This window comes from Gaeumannomyces tritici (assembly GCF_000145635.1).
Source record: "Gaeumannomyces tritici R3-111a-1 unplaced genomic scaffold supercont2.5, whole genome shotgun sequence".
Lineage (NCBI taxonomy): Eukaryota > Fungi > Ascomycota > Sordariomycetes > Magnaporthales > Magnaporthaceae > Gaeumannomyces > Gaeumannomyces tritici.
Window position 1 is genome coordinate 872,952 of NW_008804549.1, and position 24,416 is coordinate 897,367.

Below are 24,416 nucleotides of genomic sequence, written 5' to 3' on the forward strand. Positions count from 1 at the left end.
CCCCACACCCTGCCCCAGAGTCTCTTGACCCGCCCCCAGTACCTCTGCAGTTTCTCGTGATGATGACCATACCACTCATCCGAGGGCGGCCGCACCTGGTTGGTTTTCATGCAGGCGCGAGCCCCCAATGGTGACAGTGTCCCTCCAAGATCTGAGCGACCCTTCCACTGAATCATTTCTTCACCATGGCCGTTGACTTGCAGCCGCTACACCGAGGTATCTCCTCCTCCCGTCCTGCCCTAGCCCACACGCCATACCACTCCAGCACTTCTTTGCATGGAGCGGGAGAGTCGCAATGATGAAGGTTGCTGCGCCCAATGGACTAGCTCGAGGGTTCGTCATGCCGGGCTGGCCATCTGGTGCGCGGAAGCCTTGAAGCAGACCTGAGCGACTCGCACCCCATTCGCAAGCTTGCGCCATGATACCTCAATAATTCTACTAATCTCCTGGCACAGAGATGCGTGCTGACACACGAGCCCTTTCGCCTCCCACAGATACTTAGACTGCTCCAAGAGTCCGGTATGTCAGCCTCCAGCAATTTCTCATCTCCTCCTCCGCGCGTGAAGAATGGCTGGCTGTGATGAAAACGTCAGATTTTTCTCCAAGGCGCAGTGCGTCCGGTGGGTTTTCATGGAAGCCGGCGCCCACCCAGCGAGCAGCAATCTTGACCTGCTCTGAGCCACACCCTCAGCCCCCTTTCATCCTTCCATTTCCCCCAACTGGTGGACAGTGACTGGCTATGATGAAGTCAGGTGCTGCTCCAAGGTGCAGTGTGTCCGGTCGGTTTTCATGAATCCGGCGCCCACCTTGTGAGCATAGCAATCTTGACCTATTCTGAGCCACACACCCAACCCCCAGCTACACCTTCTCAGTCTCTCCTCCAAGTGGTGGACAATGACTGGCTATCATGAAGAGATGACAGATACTCCTCTGAGGGTGTAGTGTGTCTGGTCGGTTTTCATGAATCCAGCGCCCACCCAGTGAGGAAAGCAGTCTTGAGCTGCCCTGAGCCACTTCCAGCCCCAATATGCAGCTTCAGTTCCCAATTCATTTTCCCAAATATGTGTAATGACGGCGATGATGAAAACAGTCAGATGCTACTCCAAGGGTGCAGAGTGTCCGGTGGGTTTTCATGCAAGCCGGCGCCCACCCAAAGAGTATAGCAATCTTGACCTTCTCTGAGCCGCGCTCCCAGTCCCAGCTACGTCTTTCCACTCTGGCGTCTTTGCTAATCTGTCGCCACTTGTATCCCAGCCCACGTCAGTCTTCGCTCCGAGCCCACGAGCAGTCTTCGCTCCCTTGTCTCTAGTACGTCAAGATTCCCTCTCTTCGTCTAGGCCAGACACCGTGGTGGGACAGCCGTTATGATGATCGAGATCATTCTGAGCTTTCGATCGCCGAGGGTGCAGTGCGCCGGGCTGGGTTTTCATGTGCCTTGCGCTACCCACTGAGTGAACAATCATTTCCAACTGAGCGGCTTTCCCGCCACTAAATGTCGGCACTTTGACATTCCTTGATTCTGCGCTTGTGCTCACTGGCTTCTTGTCCCCACCCAGGACCAGCGTGGACGTCCTCATATTGGTGGTGTCGGAGCAGGTCATGCGTCTACAAGCCAGCCGTCCTTCCGACATGTCTGACGCACCCTCATACCACAAGCTCAGCGGATCAGCTTCCATCCTTCTCTTCGGCAAAGCCAGCCTTGTCGCTTTCACAAAACCTTCCTCACCAAGATTCACCCCCACCTCTGGAAAGTAGCTCATGCCATTCACACTGTCCCACTGTTCTCTGTTTTCTCGCTGGGGCTCCTCACTGACCACTTCTCGCCTGCCCCCAGGCCCACTTCGCTTCGCCGCTGCTGCCCAGTCCTCCCTGGACGTGTCAGCGACGCCCCCTCGCCCCAACGCTGCTACACCCTGCTCGTACGCGAGATTCACACAAGTGCCCACTGGGCCCAACCCCCAGCGGAGACAGGGTTTCTGACGAGGTATGGCTGCTGGGATTCCAGCTTCCATCCAGCTCTTGGGTAAGTCAGTGCACCCCCTGTCTGCGCACCCCCCCTGTCTGCGCACTCTGTAGGCCCACAACATGGAATCTTCTAGAGTACTCCCGCCCTCATATTTTCGTCAATTCTGGTCCGTTTTCCTTACTTTTTTCTGCAATCTAATGCCCAAATGCCAGAGAAGCGGTATATAGAAGAAGACGTCGAGCGGGCCCTCGCTGCGGTGCGCGCGAAGGGCGGGATCCGGAGGGCTGCCCGGCTCTATGGGATACCAGAGTCGACCCTTAGGAATCGCATAAAAGGCGCCCTACCTATCCGGCAGTCACAAAAGGAGTATCAGCGGATAGCCCCTGAGCAGGAGAAGCGATTAGCTAACTGGATTTTATTGCAGGAGTCCCTAGGCCTCCCACCAACGCACGCGGAGATCCGGTTTTTTGCCGAGGATATCCTCCGCAACGGAAGGCCCTCCCAGCCGCTTGGGAAGCACTGGCTACAGGCTTTTTTAGGCCGATATCCAAAGGTTAAAAGCGGAAGGGCCCGGCGCATCGAAAACGCACGTGTTCAAGGGGCTACTACTGCTATAATAAAGCAGTGGTGGGAACGCCTCCTTATCCCGGAGGTGGCCGCTATCAAGCCGGAAAACACGTATAACGCCGACGAGGGTGGCTTACAAGAGGGAAGGACCGGCAACGGGATCGTTTTAGGCCTCGCTGGGGCCCGGGCCTTGCAACGTAAGGACCCTGGGTCACGCACCTGGACCTCCTTTATCGAGTGCATTTCGGCCACGGGTGTATCATTGCCTCCCCTCATTATTTTCAAAGGAAAAAACGTGCAAGAGCAATGGTTTCCTGCAGATCTGGCCCCCTTTCAAGGGTGGGAATTCACTGCTACAAACAACGGCTGGACCAACGATCGTACGGGCTTGGAATGGCTGCAAAAGGTCTTTATCCCTCGCACCAAGCCCTCCCCTCCTGCCCCTCGCCTTTTAATTTTGGATGGGCACGGGTCGCACGTTACCACAAAGTTTATGCTTTTGTGTTTCCGGAACGACATTTTCCTACTTTATTTGCCTGCCCACTCGTCCCACGTACTGCAGCCTTTCGACCTTGCCGTGTTTAGCCCCCTCAAACAGGCATATCGGAAGGAAATCGGGTTTAAAGCCTTATTTACCTGCTTAACGGTGGTAAGAAAGCGCCAATTTTTATCCGCTTATCACCACGCACGATCCGTAGCCCTAACCCCCCATATAATTTTATCGGGGTGGCGGGCTTCCGGCTTGTGGCCTCGCAATATAGCCAAACCCTTTATAAGCCGCTTTGTTCTTGATGGTGGCCCAGACAGCCAGCGAGACCAAATTCAACAATTTGCAGAGGATAACAGGGCCAAAAGACGTTCAACGATCCTATCCCGAACGTCCCAAGTGCCATGGGAGACCCCCAAGCGATCGAGAGAGTTGGCCACCCAGATCAGCACTATCAAGGCCCGCCTTCCCGTAAGCCCTACAACACGACTATTCTTCAGAAAGCTTCAAAAAAGCTACAGCGGGCACGAATATGATCTGGCTGAGGCCCGGCAAAAAATCAGGCAGTTGGAAGGCCAACTGGAGGCACTGCAGCCTCGCAAAAGGAGAAAGGTGGCCGCGGATCCCAACGAGGCCTTTGTGAATATACACCGGGTTGCAGCGAGAAGGGGGGAGGTTTTGGAGGAGGGAGATAGTGCATCTGAAAGCCCGGACGAATCTGATCAGGAATCAGTTTTGTCTTGCATCGAGGTTGCTTGAATAGAGGTAGAAATTTGCAGTTGAATGCAGTAGGTTGGGTGGTGATCGGACCTTACAGAGTGCGCAGACAGGGGGGGTGCGCAGACAGGGGGTGCACTGACTTATTCTCCCTCCACAAGCAACACGCTCTCGCTTCCAGGCCCTCCGCAGATATTCCGTTCCCGGTCATCACGGCTATTTTCACTGGTAGGACACACCCACCCCCGTACCCCAGGACCATGATGGCGGTGGGAGCGTTGCGATGATGACAGTATTATACTCCCCGAGTAGACCGCCACTGTGAGATGAATCAGAAACCTCTTTTTGAGCAATGCACCACCGCCATGCTTGTCTTCATACATCCATCGGAGTCCGAGTTGTGTCTCCCAGCCCGCTGACCAGCCGAACACTCCTACTGGCGGTGGTGTATACAGACCAACGATATCTCCTCCCCTCCACTTCATTCATTTACGGTAAGTCAACCCTACATCAGCACCCTTTGGAGTTGCTCGCGTTTGGAGTCCACAGTGATTACAATCCTTCATTATCCTTGAGTGGAAACATAACCACCATGAAGACTTTTGTTCTTAACCATCTGAGTGGCGCTCCCTGTCGCACGTGCTTGTGTCATGCATCTGCAACCAAGCTCAGCCCTGTTTGTCTTGCCGAGGGAGAAGTAGACATTTGCTAATTAGTGTTTGTGCAGGCAATGCGACTTGCGACACTTCTCATCCCCAAACTGACTGGTAAGCAGCCCCCGTTCTCAGAAACAGACTCCCCCAGCAAGGGCGTCACGGTGATGATAAAGGTATATTTTTAAGTGGCAAGACCACATTGAGAAGCCATTAGCTCTTCTAAGTGACACTCCCATTACCCGCCCCGACTCTGTGATTTTGGGCTCGTATTCCTATGTTCATGACCCGTTCAGTTCGCAAGACATTCACTGACGCTCTCCTTTATGGCTCGCCAGACCCAGTCGCTTTTTATTCGAAGGTAGCGACTCCCACATTTGCCACTTTGTCACGATGATGAGCCATTCGTTCTTCCCAAGTGGCTTCACCCACAATGAGGACATATCAATCTATCATCTGAGTGACGCAATCCCATTCTTCCCCATCCCCCCTGAACCTGACAGAAGTGCATTTGCTAACCATTTGGCGATTACACATGTAACCCTTTGCATGCTTTTGTCCACTTCTTTCTCTGAAGTTAAACAGCCCCCCACTCACTCCCACGTTAGACCTTACCCTCTCGCCACATTCCTTTCCCTACCCACTGGCCCTAACGTCGCGGTGATGACAACGGTGATATTACCTCAGCGGCTCAAGCCGCAATGGGTTTTTAACTGCAATATCTGAGCGGCGCATGGACTCATTTGGTTCTTCTTTTCCTGATGTCTGGCCATGGAAGGAGTGGTGTGTGCAGTTTCCAATACTGACACTTATTCTCCTCCCCAGTCGAGCGTTATCAGGTACATGGCGCCCGAGATGGCATTTACCCAGCCTTTTCTGGTGGCGGGAGGTCGCGATGATTCAAAGTTGTGTTTCGAGCGGCTTTCCCAGCTGCCGTGAAAGGTCGAAAACAAATCACTCCATCTGACCGAGGATTCCATCACCCAAAGCTCTGGCCCTGTGCCGCGGAGGCCATTTCCCAGATTGTAGACAATTTTGCTAACACGCTTCGCTTTTTGTCTCCTAGATTTGGTTAAAATCCCCTCCTGGGAGTCGTCCTGGCGCCCACCATTGTGCACTGGGACCCGGCTCCAGTAAAACGTCTAAGCGGGAGCTCGGATGCCATAGAGTCCAACAAGCTTCTCTCGATCCCACTTCCACAGTCATCTCTTACTTTCATTGCACATGCCGACGCTCTGTACAGGTAACATCGGTAACTCTTAGCTGGAGCGTTTATAACGGACAAAGGGTGCAAGATAGGGTCTATTGTATGCTTATCTAGATCTCTGAAGGGAAGAGAGGACGGGCACGAGGCCGTAGGCCTTGTGCCCTCCTTATATACAGTGATACCCCTCTCTTGCAGGTGCGGTACCCACTACCGCACCCCTGTTGTTGCCGACGAGTGCTCGGTAAGCATCTGCCCGGTGCAGCACCGGTGCCCGTGCGGATCCTCCGTGCCAAGGCCTGGAACAGTGTGCCGGCCCGTGGTGATAGCCTCCTTTGTGACAGCGTTTGATTTGGGGTTCAAGAGTACGTTCAAAGCGGTCTGGAAACGCAGGATCCGTAGCTTCATACATTCCATCCGCTACGGCACCCACAACATCAAGCAAAAGACAAAATGAGCTGACAAACACATTCATGCTTGCGACTGGGGAGTCTGGTGCTAGGGCTCATGTATTTCTGCTTTGAGGGATGTCAAGGCTTCTTCCTAATGTAAACTGGCGCGGTGGACTTGGATCTTTAGCTGTCGCCCGAAGTTTATGACTGGTGAATGATTCTCGTAGGTTATTATACTGGTCTTGTTACCGACTTGACCTCCTATGTGTGAGATGACCACTTGCCTACATACACTTCAGTGCGATGTTGACTTGCTCACAGCGAGTCAGCACATCCCCGAGCAGGGCCATCAGAATGGACGGTTGTTGCTTGGACGCAGACGCTGCGGCCACGTGGTGAAAGACAAGAAATAATTTAATCAACAGACATACTCTACTCTGCGCCTTGAAGCACTGGCAGAGCTGTAGAAACCGTCATTTTAGCCGCGCTCCGCCCAAACTTCGGCATTTTGATACACTGCTTTCACACACGCATTTCTTCTGCGCTATGTCTAAGGTTGAAGGCAGGCGTCTGTGTGTCTGGCGCCGAGAATGTAGCCGCGCACCGCACGGCCCCCACCCAATATTGCTCGAGTTGCAATGCTGGGTCTCATGCCCCATTGCACGCTGCTGCGAGTTTCAGTCTCCACATTTTGCCTCCGCGTGTCAGCGGCGAGAACTGTGGACTTCAAGATTGCGGTTCAGGTTAGGCGCTGTGCAGCCATGGCAGGGCATGACTGCTAACTGCCCGTGTTTCACACGGAAGTGGTGATAGGGACCGGAAGACGTTCAATATCGCTGAATCGATGGATGTAAACGTAGATTTAGTACATAGCTCGGGACAAGTATCCTCCACCATTGCCTTTAAGCGTCAAGGATCCCCTTCTTGACTTACGCAGAGCCCGGGCCCTAGTGGGGCTGCAGAACGGGCCTGGAGCTGCGCCAGATTCGAGCTCAGCAGACGTGCCAGTCTGGAGCGGTCGCGGTGCAACATGGGGACTCCATACTCGTAGCTCCTTCCTCCTTGGACTCTGGGTTCACGCAAAAGCACTGGCCATGGGTCCTGCCACCGCCTTCAGAATGTCCGCAGCAGGCGGCAGAATATGTTGCTTGAGCCACAGATATTTATGCCCTCCCTCGAAAGAAACCCTTTCTTCCGTTCGCACCAAAACATTAGCCAGCGCTTCTTTTCTCAGAATCTCGCACTCTGACCGAACATCGCAAGCCAGAACTCCTGCATAGCGCTACACATTTGAAGCAAAGCAGCCATCTAGTTACATCCTCCTTCTTTTCACGCACGAAAAACAGTCTTGCAAGTGCATCCCGCCGTCAACCAACCATTTGCAATTGTCTACTACGGCCTGGTCGAGAGATACGACAGCGGTTACTAGAAACATCTCGCATCGCCAAGTATCGCGAAACCCGTCAGCGAAGCGGCAGATACCATCAAGCCCTCGCTGTTGCGATGTCCTCGAAGACTCGTCAAGGTACGCAAGATATCCACCTGTTACTACATCCTTGCCTCTGCATTCTGGCCGGGTGACCACTAACTGATTCACCTGTACTCGTTCAAAGTCTCCTCAGCCCCGCCGTCGCGCATGTGCAAACGAGTCGATGAAGTAAAAGACCCGCCAGAACTGGTAGCTGAAGATCACTGCTTCTTGGCCAAGATCCGAAGAGCATCTGGAGACGCCCAGCCGCTGGGGACGTTGAAAAGCTGAAGCAATATGAAAAGCACGACCGCGGACCTTTTGCACCCACACTCAGCCTGCTGGGTATCACATCGCACCCGGCGGTACTCCAGCTGGCATGCCTTTCCGAGCGTCATTTCACCACTCACTTTTACTTTCATTCGAATATTTTCCTCCTGGCCGCAATCTCGCCACCTGCGGCGGGAAGCACCCCATCCTCTTTGTCTGCTCCCTCACTCCCCCTCTCTCCCTCCTTCCCTCCGCAAGCGCTCCCGGTCAGAGGACGAACTCTCGAGCCTTGTCTCTGCAGCGCCCGTCTCGAGCCCCGAGAACGCCGACCTTGGCAGCCAAGCTCACACGTTTGCCTCTCGGCAACAAGGCCGACCGGCCGCCAGCCATGTGCGGGCCCTGCGCCGTTTGCGGTATAGCCGCAGCCGAAAGGCATTCCCTGTCGCACGAGCCGCAAGAAGGGCAAGAGCTGGGTGGGCGACAGCGATGTGAAGGACGATGGCGCACCCTGCCAACCGGCGAGAAGCAAGGCGCGGGCATCGAGTTTGTGATGGCAGGCGAGGAGCAAGACGGAGGAATCGAATATGTGATGGCGGGCGAGGCGTGAGCCGGATACATGTTTGCTTTGCATTGTCTCCAAGGGCTTTGCCATAGTTTAGAAAGCTCGAATGGAAGGCCCTGCGTAGGAGTTTTGGAGTGTAAATCTTTTCCGCTGGCATACGAAATCGTAACCCAGTACTAGCAATAACCCGGCGCCCCAGTTGTTAGCTTAAAAGCGCCGGCGGGATGGTTGTGAACTGCGTAGTATAGGTGCCGGCCTCGTCGACTTAGCTTTACCCTCAGCCGGGCGAGCTTATGCGGTGTTCAGGCCGTCCCAGTTTCTCCAGTTCAGTGCCACACATATAGCCAGGCGTATATCGGTGCTCGCCTGCTCACTCTGGGTTCGGTATAGCTATAGGTTCGGAATGTGTGGGCTTAAATCGGCTTCCTTGCTGCCAGCGATGGGCTCCTGGCGCGTCTGCAGGTTTGGCGATGGCCCGTAGGATAGGCTGGGACCCATGCTGCATCCAGCACACGTTTTCTCGTCGAAGGATTCCCCGCTGTCGGGTGCTCTGCTGTGTTGCGATGTCAACCTTGATATCTACGATAAGCCAGGGAGAACGACAGACAAACTAGCACCTCAATCTGTCGCAAGGTAAGTGGATTCTAGCCCAGGGACTACGAGACTGTGCCGTTCTCATGGGCCGAGTTCTCGTGAGAAGTCCTAGGACGGCCTCTTTGAGGTCACCCAGTCCTCAGTAGCTCTATCGAACACCAGTATATAAAGCCCCAGTGCTTGCCACCCTTAGCATGTTCCTCACCTTAGAGGTGGATGTTTATGAAGCTACCCATCTACTGCACGCACTACTTCTTGGCAGTACATCTTCCAAGGCATGGTGTCCTGGCGTGGATCTGGGGCCGAAAGCATTTGCCACTTGCGCCAAGCTCACTATTCTTGCTTGTGTCTACGCAGCGAGATCACTCTGTGATAGGAGGAGGTGTCAGCCTTGCATTATTGCCGCCATTCATGCAGTATACTCTAATGACATTTCAAGGTCCACTCCGCAACCCCAGTCACCAAAACCTAACCTATAAGTCAATCGGGTACCGCCATCGGTAAGTTGTTGGTATGCTGCCACTGACAGTAATGGAAAGACAATTAGCAGGCGATCTGGGCCAGGTGGCAGTCTCCTCCTCTCCTCCTCTCCTCCTCTCCCCACCCCCACTCTGTCATGCTCTGAAGGCCTTGGGCCGGGCGCCGCACCGGTGGTGTTGTACCGGATCCTCGTCCGTGGCCAAGGTCGGGGCACCTTCCAGCTCGGCAGCCTCCTTCGTAACGGGCGGCTCGAGGTGCGGCGCCCAACCAGTTGGAGATTGTCGAAGATCCAGAAAGTAAGGTAGTGACGAGAAATACTGATACAGGGCTCTTCTAGGCCCAGCCAGGGTGAGTGTTGCGGCGGGTGCGGTTGTCCGACCGAGCAAGGGAAATGTGGTGATGCAGCTGTCGGGCTTGTGAACCCGCGAGATCGATGTCGGTGGGTATATGAGAAAGGAAGCCCGGAGTTGGGCTGACGCCGAGGGTGACGATGTTGAAAGAATGAAGGGATCTGCGAGATGGGCGGATCGGCAGGAATCAGATCAGCTATGGCTCGATACTCTTCCATGGTTGGCATCTGTCTGGACGAGAGAAGATGGCTAAAGGCTGTCGAAGGGAAGATGGTATGCGAGAATGAAGGTTAGCTGTACTTACAAGTATCTGTGTTTGATACGTATACATAAATAGGTTGGTAGGTTGGTATGGATAGGAGATGGCTATGAGAGGGTTATGGTGGTGCTGTTGATGTTGACAAGCAGAGTCTGGAGTGGGGGATGGGATCTGGCCAGGTTTTGTGTCTGCCGGTTGCTGGAGAATCGGGAGAGCGCTTTGTTTGCTGGGCCTGAGCAGCTGGCAGGAACATGTGGGGTTTGGATGTAGCAGTCACTGTCCAAAGAAGCTCAGAGCGAGGGAAGCGGAACTGACGGTCAAGGGGGGCTCTAGGATCTGGAAGGCTGCACTTGGGCGAAGAGGAAGGGACTTGGCTGAGGCCGAGGATGAGAGATGATTGCAGACGGTATCTGTGGCTTGGTGGCCCTCACCTCAACGCAGGAGCTACGCAAAGGCGGGGTGACGCGGTCACGAGACCTCAAAAGCTCCCTCGGTAGAGAGCCATCTGTCGTCGTCTTCGCAGCTGCCGCACCAGACTGTGGCTAGGTAGCTACCTACCTGCTTACCAATCCAGGTACCTAATCCGTGTTGGGCTCTGAGATTTGTCAGCTCAGTGATGCCTACCCCGCCCGAGCAGCGGTTGTGGTACCTCCCGCCCGCAAAAAGCACGGAAGTGATGGTCAGCCTGGGACACTGGCCTCAGGAAAAGCGCAGAATCAGCATGACGTAAGACACCAAGGCCAGATGCTCGATGAATAGAGTTTCTTGTGCCTGCCACTACAAACTCGATCTTTGCATCAACTCCTTCTCGGCTCACCGGGCTGGACCACTGGGCACACAAGTGAGTACCACGAAGCCTCTCGCTGATCTCTTGGATGGCACTTTCCCTTTGTGTCGCTTCTTCTTGGGACACGTGTGGAGTGGGCATGCTGACCAGGATTCCACACTTGATGCATCCCTACGATTGGAGGTATGTATACTAAGATATGAATCAGATGCTCTAGAAGATGTTCCAGCTCTGGGGCAGGGGGTGGTTGATCTCTTTATGCTTCTCAGATGATAGAGATTGAGGATATGGGCTACTAGGTGAGGGAGAGTCGTAGCCCGCTGAAGAACTAAAAGGCGAATCTATCCGTCGAACGATGTGTGACAATGCCAGCTGAACCTTCTAGATCCAAAAGAAGCAGTGAGAAATCCGGCATTCTCAGAGAAGCCTAAACAAAAGTACACCTTCACGTTCAACCTGAAGCCTGACACTGACACTGTTTCCCAGTCTCCTCGTTTTTGCTTTCTTCACTTTGTCCTCCTTTCGCTGACTCTCCTTGCCGCATTGCGCCTAGGCACCCTCCGCCGCTGACCCGAAGCAAGTGCCGGAAATTCCGTCCGGATGATCGAAGCGTGGCTGCATCGGCTGGCCTTGGACTCCAGTCGCTCCACCCGAACACAGAGACTCTGGGTCCTGAATTGGACTTGACAGGAGGCCCAGACGACGGGGGCGTCAACGAAGCGGATGGTTTACACGGAAACGACCGGGAGCAGAACGCACAAGCCATCAAAGGCCGACACTGCCAAGTGCGCCTCCTACGATACGATCCGGACTGCCCAAGACAAGTGTCATATGGTTGGGAGGCGCGGCCGCCAGGCGATCCCCATGCCGACACACGAGCTTACAGGAACGGTCTGCGCGCAGCCGCCCAAGTCTACCGACATATCCGCGACCTCCACTGGCTGAGCGCAGCAGAGCATCCGCCTAGCTTCCAGCTGGAAAAGCAGCTGCTTGGAACTTGGCTGGCAGGAAGACATAACACAGCGCTCCTGGCGGGAAGGCCGGCCTTTTTGGGGGCTGTTGGGCATGCCCGTTCCTGGTGCCACGAGCACCAGCTGTGCAGGCTTGAGCAAGCGTCGGCCAATCTCGGACCTCCGTGTGAAGCTGGGCGAGTCTGTCTTGTGGGCCGGCGAGGATGCCGAACCTCGGGTATGGCAGGATCTTGAGAGACCTCGCTGCCCATACAAAGTGGATGGATGACAAGGCCGTAGCCGCCATGCGCAGCGCCTGGTTTGCCGGCAAATTGTGCTGTACGTTCAACTCGACGGGGACCCATTCTGATGTCAAGTGCGTGCTTGGAGTGGGGTACACTGCGGCCTCAGCATTGCTGTTGGCCTGCTCGTGCAGCCGGGCTCGTCGAAGTAGGTAGTTGGTGAGCTACACCGCCAACAAGCTCGAAACGTTGGCGACATCTCGACAGGATACGAGAACGGCGTTCCAATGACCGGGCTGTGGCCACAAGTCCCCACCGTGGTGGAAGAAGTTCCGCGCGGTGTCGACATCAACATCCAGTACGATGATGGATTGGTTGTACGCGATGCTTGCACTGGCCGTGATGGTCGACCCTGAGGCCGCGCCTTCGAGGAGCCCAGCTAGGCAATCTCAGCCCACGGCTTCGTTCTGGGAAGCCTGTCTACTCATAATGACGGGCCCAGCGCGTGTGGCGGCTCCCAGACACACTGTGGACAGTTGAGATCCATTGATGACAGTCCTAAAACTACAGTAGCCAAGTTCACCGGTAGCTAATGCGCGGTTTGTGGCGACCCTAATGTGCCAAACTGTTCACCTCACTGGTACTAGGGAAAGAAAAACAGTCGCGGAATCTGTTTTCGCCCCCAACAGCTCCGCCTGCCGAGTATCGGGACAGCCGAGGTCATCAGTCGTGTGGTAGAGCACTTGGTGGTCGAGAATACTGGCTAGATGTCTAAGGAAGCATCTGGGCTGGAGGAAATGATGCCGATGTCTACATTCCCTGTCACGAGGTATCCCAGCACTCCTGTCGGGACATGTGATCCACGGTATGGACGCTTGAGTGGCCGTCCGCGCCTGCGACGGGACCGCCGCTGGCCCATCGTTGATTGGTGTTGATCCTCGAGTGCCCTATCTTTACAGCATACATGCCGCGGACCTGCCTCCCTCCCGGTCGTGCCGGCTTCCGATGCCATCTCTCGCGTTGGCTAACGCAGAAGGTGCTCTATTAAGTACTGCTCAAGATCAGCTGGCGCAGCGCGGGTGTCCCTGTCATAGGGCTACGCCACCCTAGCCACCTGCGCAGTCATGGCTGTTCATGATCTTGGGGGTATCCCGACGTGCTGATAAACGGCGGCGGGCCATTGCACACCCCCGGGACGGACGACAAGGGCAACGTCGCCGCGGGCGCCTTGGAGGACACATTCGGGCCGATCGCTCAGTCTCGCGCCGTCATGTTCGCCGCTGTTTCGCCTCTCTCTCTCTCGCCTTCTCCCTGAAAGGCTAATAAACCTGCGCTCTGTGTGGTCGAGGCCGCCCGCGACGGCTGGGGCGGCGATGGTTCTCCACTTTTCTCTGGGAGGACGCCTTCAACAATCATCAGGGGACCAAGACACATGTACGAGGACGGGGATATGGGAGAGGCTTGTCGACTTCTAGTCCGCCAATATCGTGTATATCGTTTCTGGGGTTGGACAGGCAGGCATCGCCTTAATTTATCGTCAGATACAAGCCGGATATCATCGCCCTCCCAGTAAGGCTGGCGGAGGCCCAAACAACCCGTTTGGGCCGGGGACCCATTTAGGTAATTGGTTTTTGGGTTTGGGTCCATCTAGGTAATGGGTCTAAAATCTGGGTAATTTTTGGGTCCAAGCAAAAAAATTGGGTCCAAAACGTTACAACCCTTGCTATTACCTTTAAATTTTTTACTTTTACAAATAATTATAGTAAAAAAAAAACACGCACGGGCCCTTTATTAATTTGGGTACCCATTGGGGACCCAAATTACCCAAAACCCAAAGCGCTAAGGACCCGTAAACGGGTCCCCATTTGGGTTTTTGGGTCCAAGCCGGACCCAAAACCCACGGGTCCAAACGGGGACCCGTTTGTGGGTTTTCGCCAGCCTTACCTCCCAGACCTCCCCACCATAGTCGCCCGCTTCACATCCGATTTCTCGTCGGTGCGCCCACGTCTCTCCTGATGGCAACGCTGCCGCCGATATAGATAATCTGGGATTTGTAACAAGCCATTTCCTCCAGTTTCTCCACTCCACGGTAGTCTGGCCTCAGCGGCAGACGTCTTGTGCGCGCAGGTGGTCCAATTCATACACCATCTTCGCGGTCGGTCCAGCAACTTCCACCTCGCTTGTCTGCTTGTCTGAGTGGCGCGGGTGACGCCTATGCCGACTTATCCGCGCAGATTCCGTCGCGCTCTTGGAGGACCTGAATAGCCAACGTGTTTAAGAAGCTTGTTAGCCTTTAGTCCCAGTTTAGAATCTTGAAGCAGCGAAGCAAAACTGCCAGCAGGCGCCAGGTCCTGGAGGCAGTGTCCGTCGACGAGACTTACCTGGTGCTAGCGTGTGGGAAGGTGTTCTAGGATGCTGCTCGACAAGCGGGAAGAGACCTTATCCCCCGACTGTAGTCAGAATCAAGTAATGGGTGTTGAGTGGGTGCTCTAGCTTGGAGCGGGGCCCATGGTGAATACCATGTTCTGTTTTTGGCTAGCTCGATGACACCGATTTCCGCCAGCTGATTTTGTTCTCGCGGAAATCGGTGTCGTCGAATCTTTGAACGCACATTGCACCCGCCGGTATTCCTCGGTGAATGTTTTGTCGAGTGGTGGTTCGTTGGTGGTGAAGCCAGGCTGCAACTCAACCTCGGGAGGTGGGGGAACGGGGTGGCAGCATGTCCTGGCAAGCGTGTCAGGCTTATGTAACCCCACACACGATGCTTGGAGGGCTCCTTCCACCGGAGAATGGCTGCCTCCAGGGAACCCATAGGCTTCCTGATACTTCATCGTTCTCTTTCCCCTCCAGATCACAGCAATGTCCCTCCCAGCCTTGTCCCTGGGAAGAAGTCACCCACTCCATTCCAGGTACATCCAGCCACAGCCCCTCCCCTACCAGGCCAGGAACATACCACGAGAAGCCACTGCAAGGTGCACTAACTTTCCATCGTCCTTCTTGCCCCTTTCCCCTACCGAATAGGCCGCGGGGTGCGGATACTTGCTGACCATGCGCTCGAAGATCCTGCAGCATGGAGAATTTTAGACGGCGCCCAGCCACGACCTTTCCGCTCGATCTGGCGGCTACACTCGTGCGAGGAGACGAGAAAGAGCCTGCCGCGATTTCTACCTGCCCCGTAGCGACGGCGAAGTAACCTCACACTGCGGTCTAGGCAACGGGCACGGTACTCCTGACATAGAGGCCACGGTTCCCAGCGAGACAACGGTCGTACTCCCTCCGCCCCTTCTGTCAAAGCTCTTGGGTCCCTATCTCTAACCAGCGCCCTGGTCACAGTCCTAGCACAGCCAAACCTGTCGCCGCAAGCGGCCGTGGATACCACCCCGTCCATGTTCCTTCCGGCACCCCTCCTTTCATAGTGGAAGGAACGCACGACCTTGCTCACGCGATAACTGCATCAGCGCCGGGCATTCAGCAGGCGGCAATCTCTCTCCCACGTTCTATACGGCAACTACAGCGATTGTTAACGACCTTGAGCTAGCGAAGAGAAGCGCCTCAGTCCCACAGTGGATGAGTGTCTCATGGCCGGCACTTCGACTAGGAGACACAGGACGGGCTATCGGGGAGCTATAGGAGGCGGCTGTCAGTCGCGGCGGATACACAGAGCAGCGGCTATTTGGTGAAAGCGGACGCTGGATATTCCTTGTCCTCGCCGGGGGAGAATAATCTCGGGGGCTATAGCGTGGCCTAGTAGGCCCGATGGGGTAAACGGGCCAATGGATCCTTTGTGGGAGGAACGGCCATCAAGCCCAGCTAGCAGGTCTTCTCACTAGGCGATGGAGAACAAAGCTCTGAATCCTACTATTCTTTAGGAGAACCGCAAAGACAGCTTGGACGGAAACTCGCTGCAGAGTGTCTGGGTAGTCCAGCAGGCGATACAAGATCAAAAGCAGTGAATACGTGGATTGAGAATGTGCTAGCTCCCAGCTGTCCAATCTTTTCTCGTTCTCTGCCCTGCGGAACACAATGGCTGTCTACACGAGCATCACCGTCTTCTCCTGCGCCCACAGCATTGTATCCTGCTTTCCATTCACCACGCCCACCCGCTCGAAGACGCCGTCCGAGACTTCCCGGAGCACCAGGCTGAAGAGCAGCCAGAATCCCGTGATGTGCTTCTGCCGCAAGGGCAGAACCCAAGCCACGCCTCCACACTTTTCCATCTGCTCATAGTCATCCACCATCACCGTCATGGTCATCATGCCGCGATCCCCGGTCCCATCTGTGCCTGCAGCGTGGATTCGCCAATACAGCCTGTCCGTCCGGCTTTTGTCATTGGGTGGAATCAGATCGTCGACAGCAGTAACCTTGACACCGGCTGGGATGGACTCCAGCCGCTCGCTGTGCGTCGATGTACCAACAAGGCGCGGCACATCATCGCTTTTGTAGACCCTGCTGCGCACGGGGCGGCCTCTGACGACCAGCTTCGCGTCTGGAGAGCCGTCGAGCGCCGACCTGCCGACCCCCTCGACGCTTAGAAGCTCCACCTCGTCAACAACGTCGTCGACAATATTCTCATAGCCCACGCCGTAGGGCAGCCGCCCCTCCCGCGAGCTCGGGTCGGGCGGCGTGTGCTCCAGACGGTGCTCGAGGCAGGCCCAGGACCACGACGGGGCGCGCCTGACCGAGATCCGGCGCCTCTCGCGCCAGTACTTGCCCGAGCAGTCCCACTCGAGCCCCTCCAGCATCCGGCTTCGCCACAGGCCGGCCACGTACGTGTCGTCGAGCAGGCCGGCCATGCGCGCCGCGAGCGCCGCGATGGCGGGGAAGCGGTCCGACTCGAAGGTCAGCGCGCGTCGCGAGTAGTCCTCGACCACGCGCTGCCAGAGCGTATACGCACCCTTTCTGTCCGCCCGACTCAGTCTGCGTCCGCTGGTGGCTGCGGCGTCGGACAGCTCCCTGAGCCGGCGGATCCTGCCGCCGGCAGCTGAGAGGGAGTAGTCCCTGCCCGAGTTGCTGCCCAGGGCGTCACCGAGGGATTTGGGGCTGTCGGGGGGCTTGGCAATGCCGCCGGGGCAGGACTCGGAGGCTGCCATCTCGGCGCAGTCGAAGGAGATCCAGTACGAGTCGAAGAAGAGGGTGCGGAGGGGGAATATGCGCTCTTGCAGGATCCAGCCTCGGCTGTCGAGGTGAGATGGCGGCGCTTGCAGCCTGGGGGCTAGATCGAGCATGAGCTTCTTGGTGTAGGGCACTAGGCCTGGGATTTGAAGCGAGGCGGGGAGCTTGAAAGGTGTCGTCGCACGCCCATCCCTGGTCCGCCAGAGGCCACCGACGCTCTCCGCCGCCGCGGCAACGTTGAGTACCGCGTTCTCATAGTAATCTGCCATCAGGGGTATCTCGTTTGCCTTGTCCGCACCCGAGTCTTGCAGGATGCACAGAGAGTCGATCCAGAGATGGCCGATCGCTAGCTTGCGCGTAGTCACGCAGGCCTCTGCAAAGGTCCTCGATAGCTTGCTGATATGGATACCTTTGCTGCCGAGCTCGTCCTGGTTGGAGGTCGTCAGGGTGCAGGGATTGTCTGGCGTCCAACGGTGGCTAAGTGTGGCGTACTCAGTAGCCCGGGCCAGAGTAGCAGTCTTGACCACGAGGACGACCCCCTCAGGCCCCAGTGCATGTGAGAGATCAAGAAGACGAGTTGGTAGGATGCTGCCGGCCTGTGACCCCCATGTCCCCTGACAGCTCTTGTGGCCCTGGCGGCATGTGTTTATCCACCGCGCTGCGAGATGCATGGCCGCATCGCTCCCCGTTGAGTCGTCTATGGCCGTTGCGGTGCCGAGCGTTGATGGGCATGGGCCAAGAATAGCCGTCTCCTGGGCTATGCGCTTGGCTCCCGCAGAGCTAGCGAGCCCCTCATCAAGCTGCTGGTGGTACCCCTGAGCCCACCTCCCTTTGCTCAGGACCTCGGGCTGGCCTATCTTGAGAAAGTCGGATCCCAACGGGTGCATGAAGTGGACAGACGTAGGATAATCAACCTCATCATCATCAAGACTGGCGAATTCCCAGTCGCTGGTCGGATACTGCAGCCAGAGCGTAATGTCTGGCGAGGCTCCTGAGGGCGGCTCGATATCCCCTCCCCATTGGTGATGGCGGACAATACCCAGCAGAGCAGCGCAGACTGCGCAGCGATTGGCCTCGGCGACATCTCCAGGGCAGCCAGATTGGGGTGAAGAACGGCCTTGAACTCCAACCCATCACCCTCGTCCACCGGCACGAAGACGACGTCGTTGCACGTCTGGCAGAGTAGCGACATCCTAGGCGGTAGTGTGACGGCGGTGGACTGGGGATCAAGATTACATGCAGCTCAGAGGATGCAGCACATTCACCCGAGCTACCTGCAGGTCCCCTGCCATTTGGAGCACGTGACCTCCCAGGGCAGCACCAACCTTGGGATATAGCCCGATATCTCTATCGCTGTCCCAGCAACCTCCAGATTCGCCAGCATCAAACCCATCACAAAAAAAGTAAGTTCTTTCCCTCGAAGCTCCCTCTTGCCAGCGTACATCACGAACAATTACCCATTAACAGTAATCACACCTCCAATATCCTCCAACACTCCCAGTACCAGTGCTAACCACCTTTGACTGGTTTATAGCCCAATCCCAGACCAGAAGTTCAAGCCCGTAAGAGTCCCTAAACAGAACGCAATATTTTCACCTGATACCTTCCTGGCCACCTACCTACATTACAAAGCTTCGCTACAGAACTAACAACTCCAAGCATCTTGCCACAGAAACAATGTCCGAGCGCAAGTACATGCCCGGCGACAAGGTGAACGGCCGCGTTCACCTTGATGGCGACCATTTGTACGAGTTTAAGGGCGTGGTGGGAGAGGGCCAGGTCCTCGATGGGAGCATTCCCATCAACGTCTGGGCCGACGCGACGTGGGGAGTGTGGAGGCCCTTCGTGGGGGAGAATCCCCTCCTCGTCTTCCCAGAGTTTCTGGAGAAGGTCGAGGAGGAGAACCTCTACGAGGGCCTCCTCCTCCTCTTCCAGGAGCGAGAGGAGGGCGACCTCCCGGTCGACTTTTGAGGTAGGTATGCCCGCCTTTGATCCCTGCACTTGCAACTTTTTTCATTCAAGCCGACGCATGGTTGGGCGTTCCTTCCCTCGAGCGCTGTCTGCATTTGCTAGGCCCACCACTCCAGCGCGTGCTTCCCTCGACCTGCCTGCCTGTAATCCATACTTCCAACCCTTCTTCCATGCCCCACCTTCCTCACTTCCTCCATTAACCCTCTGATCACCGCTGTGAGGGTTCGGCGACTCTGGAACAACTCCATCCGATAACGAATCAGCACGAGAATACTGAGCCCAAAACTGACCAAGACCCCAAGCCAGCTCGAGTAGCATGAGTTCAGCGCCGGGCCGCTCTCCATTCTACAGAGCGCCGTGTGCAGCCGCGCACAGGTCCTAATATCGATCCGCAACAACCGGAAGCTGCTTGCGCGTGTCAAGGCGTTCGACTACCACTGCAACATGGTGCTGGAGAACGTCAGACTCGATCTCACTCCACAATCTCACTCCCGCTTACAGACAAGAATAATCACCTTTCGTCACAATGAACCCGTCAGAGCCCAGCTGCCGGATCTTGGGAACTTTGGCATCGAAAAAAATATACTCGGTCACATTGCCTTCAGCGACAACCGCGACAATCTTCAGCAATGGATCCAAATCCACGCTGTAGGAGTCTTCAACTCTCGCACGCAAGAATGGGAGAGATTCACCGACATCAACCCTGTGTGGTGCCTGCGGAAGGATGTGTGGTGCGTTCCCCAGATTCCTCGGTCTCTTCGGGTATGTAATGCAAGTCTGCATTCTCTATTACATCCCTACGCAGCAGTACCCCGAACCACATTCAAGGTGTCGCCTGATAACCACCACGTCACCCACCACCGCTCCTCAATATGCTCCTACGCAGCATCTGACTGCACACGTCTTGTGTATAAAAGGCTTACATCCTCTCGTTACAGACACCTATCCCCCGCTCAGCGTAGCACGGTGGTCACTTTCAACCCGCTCAAGTCTCGCCATACCATCAGAGTCCCAAATCCGACTTCAAATCCTATTTCCTTATCATCGACTGGACACCGGAGCCAACTTGTGCAACTTCCCCACCCCCCAACAACATTTCCTTGCCGGCTAGACGCCTAACCCGACTTCCACCGCGTTTTCTCTTGACCCAACTGCTTGATCGCCTCGCCATGTCAGCACCATATCGCCTTGTGGCTGGGAGGCGTGTAAGAGGGCACGCCAGGCATTTCAACGATCCGAATCGTCGGGCGCTTCTTGAGGGCAGTGTCGTCAATGACGATCCCCTTGAGGGCCACCTACTCAACTTGGTCAAGATCAACGCCGACCATTATCTCGACATCGCCTCCGGCCAGTGGATTCCTATGGTGCCTGCCGAGGTCTGGATTGAGAGACTTACTCTCGTTCAGCCGCTTCGTGACGGGTCGTGGCCGTAAATTCAGTCGTCTGATGAAGCCATGCCGGCAGGTTCAAGACGCCGGACGCATTGCCATCCAGTGCGTAATGTCGTTTCTCTCGCGGCATTCCTTTTCACGAGCAGTGCCATTCTCTCAGTCGTTTATTTGGTTTCTTCGTCTCTAGCCCATTCTTTTTAGAATTCACAAAATCTGCCGCGGGGGCACAAAAGCATTTGAGGTGTTACTCCTCATCAATCTCGTCCCTTTATGTGTACCATGTGTGTTCCCAATCGTATCAGTCTAAACGTGCAGCTGTTCCATCGTACCGTATCACACCCGGAAGCCGGTATCACAGCTGGCAAGAGTCCAAGGTCTCCACAGGTGCGTGAACCGTGTGATGTAACCAGCCGCAAAATATGTACAAATAGGGGTAGACATCCCAGATCTCTCGGCGGGTGAGTGCTCTCTTCCCCACATTCATCTACCAGTGCGCCGTCTTTAGCTCCTGCGAGCAGTCGAAAGCAACCAGCGCACGCATCTTTCTCAAAACAACTCGAGTATGGTGTTCTACACTGCCGGCGACTACGTGGAGGGCAGATGGACCAACCCACACGGGATAAGAATGATGATTCGCGGGGCGGTCGACATCAGCGACAGCCGTAACTACCTAGAGCAAAAGGTTTGGGTCGGCGTCGAGTGGTTCCGGGAGCTGGCCACCCATGACGCGCACGCTGGCAAGTGGAAGCGTGCCGATAGAGAGCCGGGCATCCACGTCTGGAGGACAGAGATGTGGCGGATCCCGCGCCCCGTGCTGGTTAGACCCCAGGAGTTCTTGGTTGGCGACATCAGGAGATGGAGGAGGGACAGCGAGGCGAAGAGGAATGCCTAGTAGCTCACGCTGCAGTGGCTAGCAATTTTGAAGGATCGGTGAAGACAAGGGCAAGGAATTGTCAACAATAGTCGCATGATGCAACGAAGGGCAAGACGCACCCATTGAATATCACATTCTGTAGCTGTATAAATAGAGCTCCATCCCTCCACAGATGCTCCCCCGTCTATGATGTTTTCTATCTCAGCAACAGCAACTGCGGCCTCTACAACCCCTCCGCCTCGAGAACCCAAAAAGCGAAGATGGCTTCAAGTAGCCAGAGAACAGGGCGCCCCTTCCCAGAATCAGAGGAGGACGCCGCGGCGACAGCATACAAGCTCGGCGATCGTGTCTATGCCTGGTGGACAGGCGTAGACAATCTGTCCTATTTCGTTTCCGGCTACGTCGAGTTCAGCGACAACCCCGAGGATATGGATGACATGGTGTGCATCCAGGCGACGCATTCTGCCGATCCCCCCGAGAATGGCAATCTGCCGGTCTGGGCTCTCAGCGGGCACAAGCCGTTGCTCAGGGTGTGGAGGAAGTTCACGTCAAAGAGTCCGCCGTACGGACAGGCCATTCCGCCCCCTCCACCCAAACTCAAATCCAAACACAAACCATCCACTTAAGCTCCCTTCAGCCCTCACCTGCAGGTGATTTCCTCGAAGCCAATTTCTTCTTTGGTACATGACAAGCTCTTGAATCTCCTTTCTTGTCTAGACCTTGGAGTCCAACGCCGTACGGGGGTTGACGAGGGCAACAGAATGGGGTTGGGATGGAGCTCCTGCTGGTGCAACGTACGCACCAGATTTTGATATGAATACCAGATACGACCGCTCATCGAAAAACAAAGAGATTTTGCAAGAAGCTGATGCTCGTCTGTGTTGCTCGGCTGACTGGCTCAGTCAACTCGGTGCTGACAGTAATGTCGATTTGAGGCTGAGTATGTCTGGTAAAAGTGAGGGCACTTTGAAAGTGTACATTTGCGGACGAAGTTGATGGCTCCGTCAGCGGGATATTGGCTGAGACGGCTGTGTAAGTACTGATGCAGGGTATTAGAGAAAACCCCTCTACGTTCTTTCCTGGACGCTAGGACCCAGCAACTCCACACCTGAGCACGACAGCCCGAGAGCCAAGAGCAAAAAGAACGACAGAAAAAGCCCAGCAACAGAGCAAACAAGAAACCAGCCACCACCAACGGCAAAATGGCGTCCGAATACCCCGACTCTGCCCACAAGCCCATGTACAAGTACAGCGTGGGCGAGAAGATCAAGGGCAAGATGCAGAGCCCGAGGAACCACCGGCTGTGGTACAGCATCAAGGGCGAGATCGCCGCCGAGGACGACACGGACGACCTGTGCGTGCAGGTCGCCGTGGACTGGTACCGCGTCCGGCTCGTGGACCGGGAGATCAAGATGGCCGAATGGATGGAGTGGCCCGCCGGCGGCTGCGTCTGGGTCTTCCGGGACTACATCTCCCGCATGCCCGCCGAGGGCGAGCCCGAGTCGAGCGACGAGGAAAAGAAGCTCTCCGCCAAGGCCGCTGGGAAGAGGAAGGTGCGATATACAACATTAGGAGCACATAACGTTGCGGTCGAGTCACTTGTCCGAAGCTAACGATATCTTCACGATCCCCAGGCACTAAGAATTTGAACCTGTAGGTCAAGACGTTCATGATAGGCATGGCATTCTGAGTCCAGCTAACCAGAATAAAGCAGAGCCTCAAGTGGCGATTGCCCTGGCTAGAAGGGGAGGGAGGGGGACCGGAGAACGGGTGGCAGAGTGGGAGGAGACGGCAATAATCAAACATCACGGGTTTACAGCCCAAACATGCTTCCAACTCCCTGTGAACGTAAACTAGAGACGGCCGAGACTACTGCCAGTCTTGTAGGTGTGATAAAAATGTCTGTCCAGGATGTAACAGTTCCGTTCCTCGAAGGGCCAACACCTCGCCCACCACCTGAGGCTAGAACGTGGCCCGGAATGGTGGCTTTTGCTATATTGAATCTTCTGGTTTCTGAACCGCCTTTTCGCTTCAATGATCGCAACCACTTCGTCCCGCGAGTTGGCATATTGCCCGCCGACGCAATTGTAGACTTGGATTTCCCCGTCGCTTGTGGCTTGTATCTTGGCACGGAAACTCGGGATTTTCCCATCGATTGTGTACCGTATCAGTGAGGCTGAGAATCACATGGCTGTTGCAGTCCTGGCAAGCTAAATAGGGTACGATCTTGGGAGTTTAGATGAGCTTGCAAGCGGTTGTGGTGGAAAGGAGAATGATCACGCCAGCCGCGCTGGAATCCTGAATGAGCGTTCTGGACCTTGTAAAGATCTTCCGGCTCTGGCGTATCGGGCACCACTTCTTTGCGCGCTGAGGGTGGGTTTGGGTGCGTTGGGGTGTCGGGCTGCTCTCTCTGACTTTGCTTTGGTAGCTCCTTCAGCTGCCTAAATTTTCCCAGAGGCTTTGCTTCCGTCCCTCTGACTTTCTCCCCACCAGCTAAACCGAAATATCCTCCTCAAAACCAACCCTAACACATCACACAAAGCAAGACCAGACTAGGCTATACCAGTGAGTTTATACGTGCCTCGAATCTTACAGCTGCTATAATCAGGATTACAGCAATAAAAACCTTCTAATACCTACTTAGCAGCTCCAAGAACAAAAAAAAAATGTCGCGCCGCTTCCAGCCCAACACCAAGGTTGGGGCCGTGGTCCAGCACCCCGGCAACCCCGGCATTACCGCCGAGGTGCAGGGCCGCGTCATGTACGACACGGACCCCGACAGCGACCGCGACGTCGTTGGCGTGCTGGCGTTCCGGGTCCGCCACCGGACCATCTGGGGAGTCGAGGTGGACACCTCGTTCGAGGAACCCGAGGGCGCCGTGGCGGCCATACTCTGGGTCCCCCGCGGAGACGTCTACTGCCTCCCCGAGAGGGCCGGCGACGGGTGGTAGGAGGACGAGAAAATCGTTGGCCGTGTGCGCCGCCGGGAAAAGAGGTGAGTAAAGTGTGTGTCGGTGGTGGCGCCGGATCGTGCGAGACCATTTTCTACTCAAGGTTTGAACTACTTTGGCTGACAAGCAGGTTTCTACAGTTCCATACAACCTTCGACATTTGCTCGAC

General features: G+C 55.6%; 8 protein-coding genes across 8 annotated transcripts; 4 read left to right on the plus strand and 4 right to left on the minus strand.

Moving 5' to 3' along the window:
- Positions 1 to 5,199: 5,199 nt before the first annotated feature.
- On the minus strand, positions 5,200 to 7,018 carry GGTG_09279 (hypothetical protein; the record flags this gene model as incomplete). The annotated part of the gene is made up of 4 exons (XM_009227123.1): positions 5,200 to 5,452; positions 5,772 to 5,815; positions 6,418 to 6,447; positions 6,920 to 7,018. 4 exons carry the CDS (start codon positions 7,016 to 7,018, stop codon positions 5,200 to 5,202), a joined length of 426 nt encoding a protein of 141 aa, XP_009225387.1.
- Positions 7,019 to 7,991: 973 nt separating this feature from the next.
- GGTG_09280 (hypothetical protein) lies at positions 7,992 to 8,342 on the minus strand (the record flags this gene model as incomplete). The annotated part of the gene is made up of 1 exon (XM_009227124.1): positions 7,992 to 8,342. One exon carries the CDS (start codon positions 8,340 to 8,342, stop codon positions 7,992 to 7,994), a length of 351 nt encoding a protein of 116 aa, XP_009225388.1.
- A 964-nt stretch (positions 8,343 to 9,306) lies between these two features.
- GGTG_09281 (hypothetical protein) lies at positions 9,307 to 9,802 on the plus strand (the record flags this gene model as incomplete). Its single annotated transcript, XM_009227125.1, has 3 exons — positions 9,307 to 9,380; positions 9,428 to 9,614; positions 9,698 to 9,802. The coding sequence occupies 3 exons, from the start codon at positions 9,307 to 9,309 to the stop codon at positions 9,710 to 9,712; spliced, it is 276 nt and encodes a 91-aa protein (XP_009225389.1). The 3' UTR covers positions 9,713 to 9,802.
- A 3,973-nt stretch (positions 9,803 to 13,775) lies between these two features.
- GGTG_09282 (hypothetical protein) lies at positions 13,776 to 15,020 on the minus strand (the record flags this gene model as incomplete). Its single annotated transcript, XM_009227126.1, has 4 exons — positions 13,776 to 14,205; positions 14,330 to 14,335; positions 14,709 to 14,828; positions 14,902 to 15,020. 4 exons carry the CDS (start codon positions 15,018 to 15,020, stop codon positions 14,049 to 14,051), a joined length of 402 nt encoding a protein of 133 aa, XP_009225390.1. The 3' UTR covers positions 13,776 to 14,048.
- An 891-nt stretch (positions 15,021 to 15,911) lies between these two features.
- Positions 15,912 to 18,252, minus strand: GGTG_09283 (hypothetical protein; the record flags this gene model as incomplete). The annotated part of the gene is made up of 2 exons (XM_009227127.1): positions 15,912 to 18,019; positions 18,100 to 18,252. 2 exons carry the CDS (start codon positions 18,250 to 18,252, stop codon positions 15,980 to 15,982), a joined length of 2,193 nt encoding a protein of 730 aa, XP_009225391.1. The 3' UTR covers positions 15,912 to 15,979.
- A 485-nt stretch (positions 18,253 to 18,737) lies between these two features.
- On the plus strand, positions 18,738 to 19,490 carry GGTG_09284 (hypothetical protein; the record flags this gene model as incomplete). The annotated part of the gene is made up of 2 exons (XM_009227128.1): positions 18,738 to 19,019; positions 19,347 to 19,490. Coding segments are annotated over 2 exons (426 nt in total), but the record flags the coding sequence as incomplete, so codon positions are not given.
- A 2,066-nt stretch (positions 19,491 to 21,556) lies between these two features.
- GGTG_09285 (hypothetical protein) lies at positions 21,557 to 21,922 on the plus strand (the record flags this gene model as incomplete). The annotated part of the gene is made up of 1 exon (XM_009227129.1): positions 21,557 to 21,922. The coding sequence occupies one exon, from the start codon at positions 21,557 to 21,559 to the stop codon at positions 21,920 to 21,922; it is 366 nt and encodes a 121-aa protein (XP_009225393.1).
- A 576-nt stretch (positions 21,923 to 22,498) lies between these two features.
- On the plus strand, positions 22,499 to 24,247 carry GGTG_09286 (hypothetical protein; the record flags this gene model as incomplete). Its single annotated transcript, XM_009227130.1, has 2 exons — positions 22,499 to 22,849; positions 23,981 to 24,247. The coding sequence occupies 2 exons, from the start codon at positions 22,499 to 22,501 to the stop codon at positions 24,245 to 24,247; spliced, it is 618 nt and encodes a 205-aa protein (XP_009225394.1).
- Positions 24,248 to 24,416: the final 169 nt, after the last annotated feature.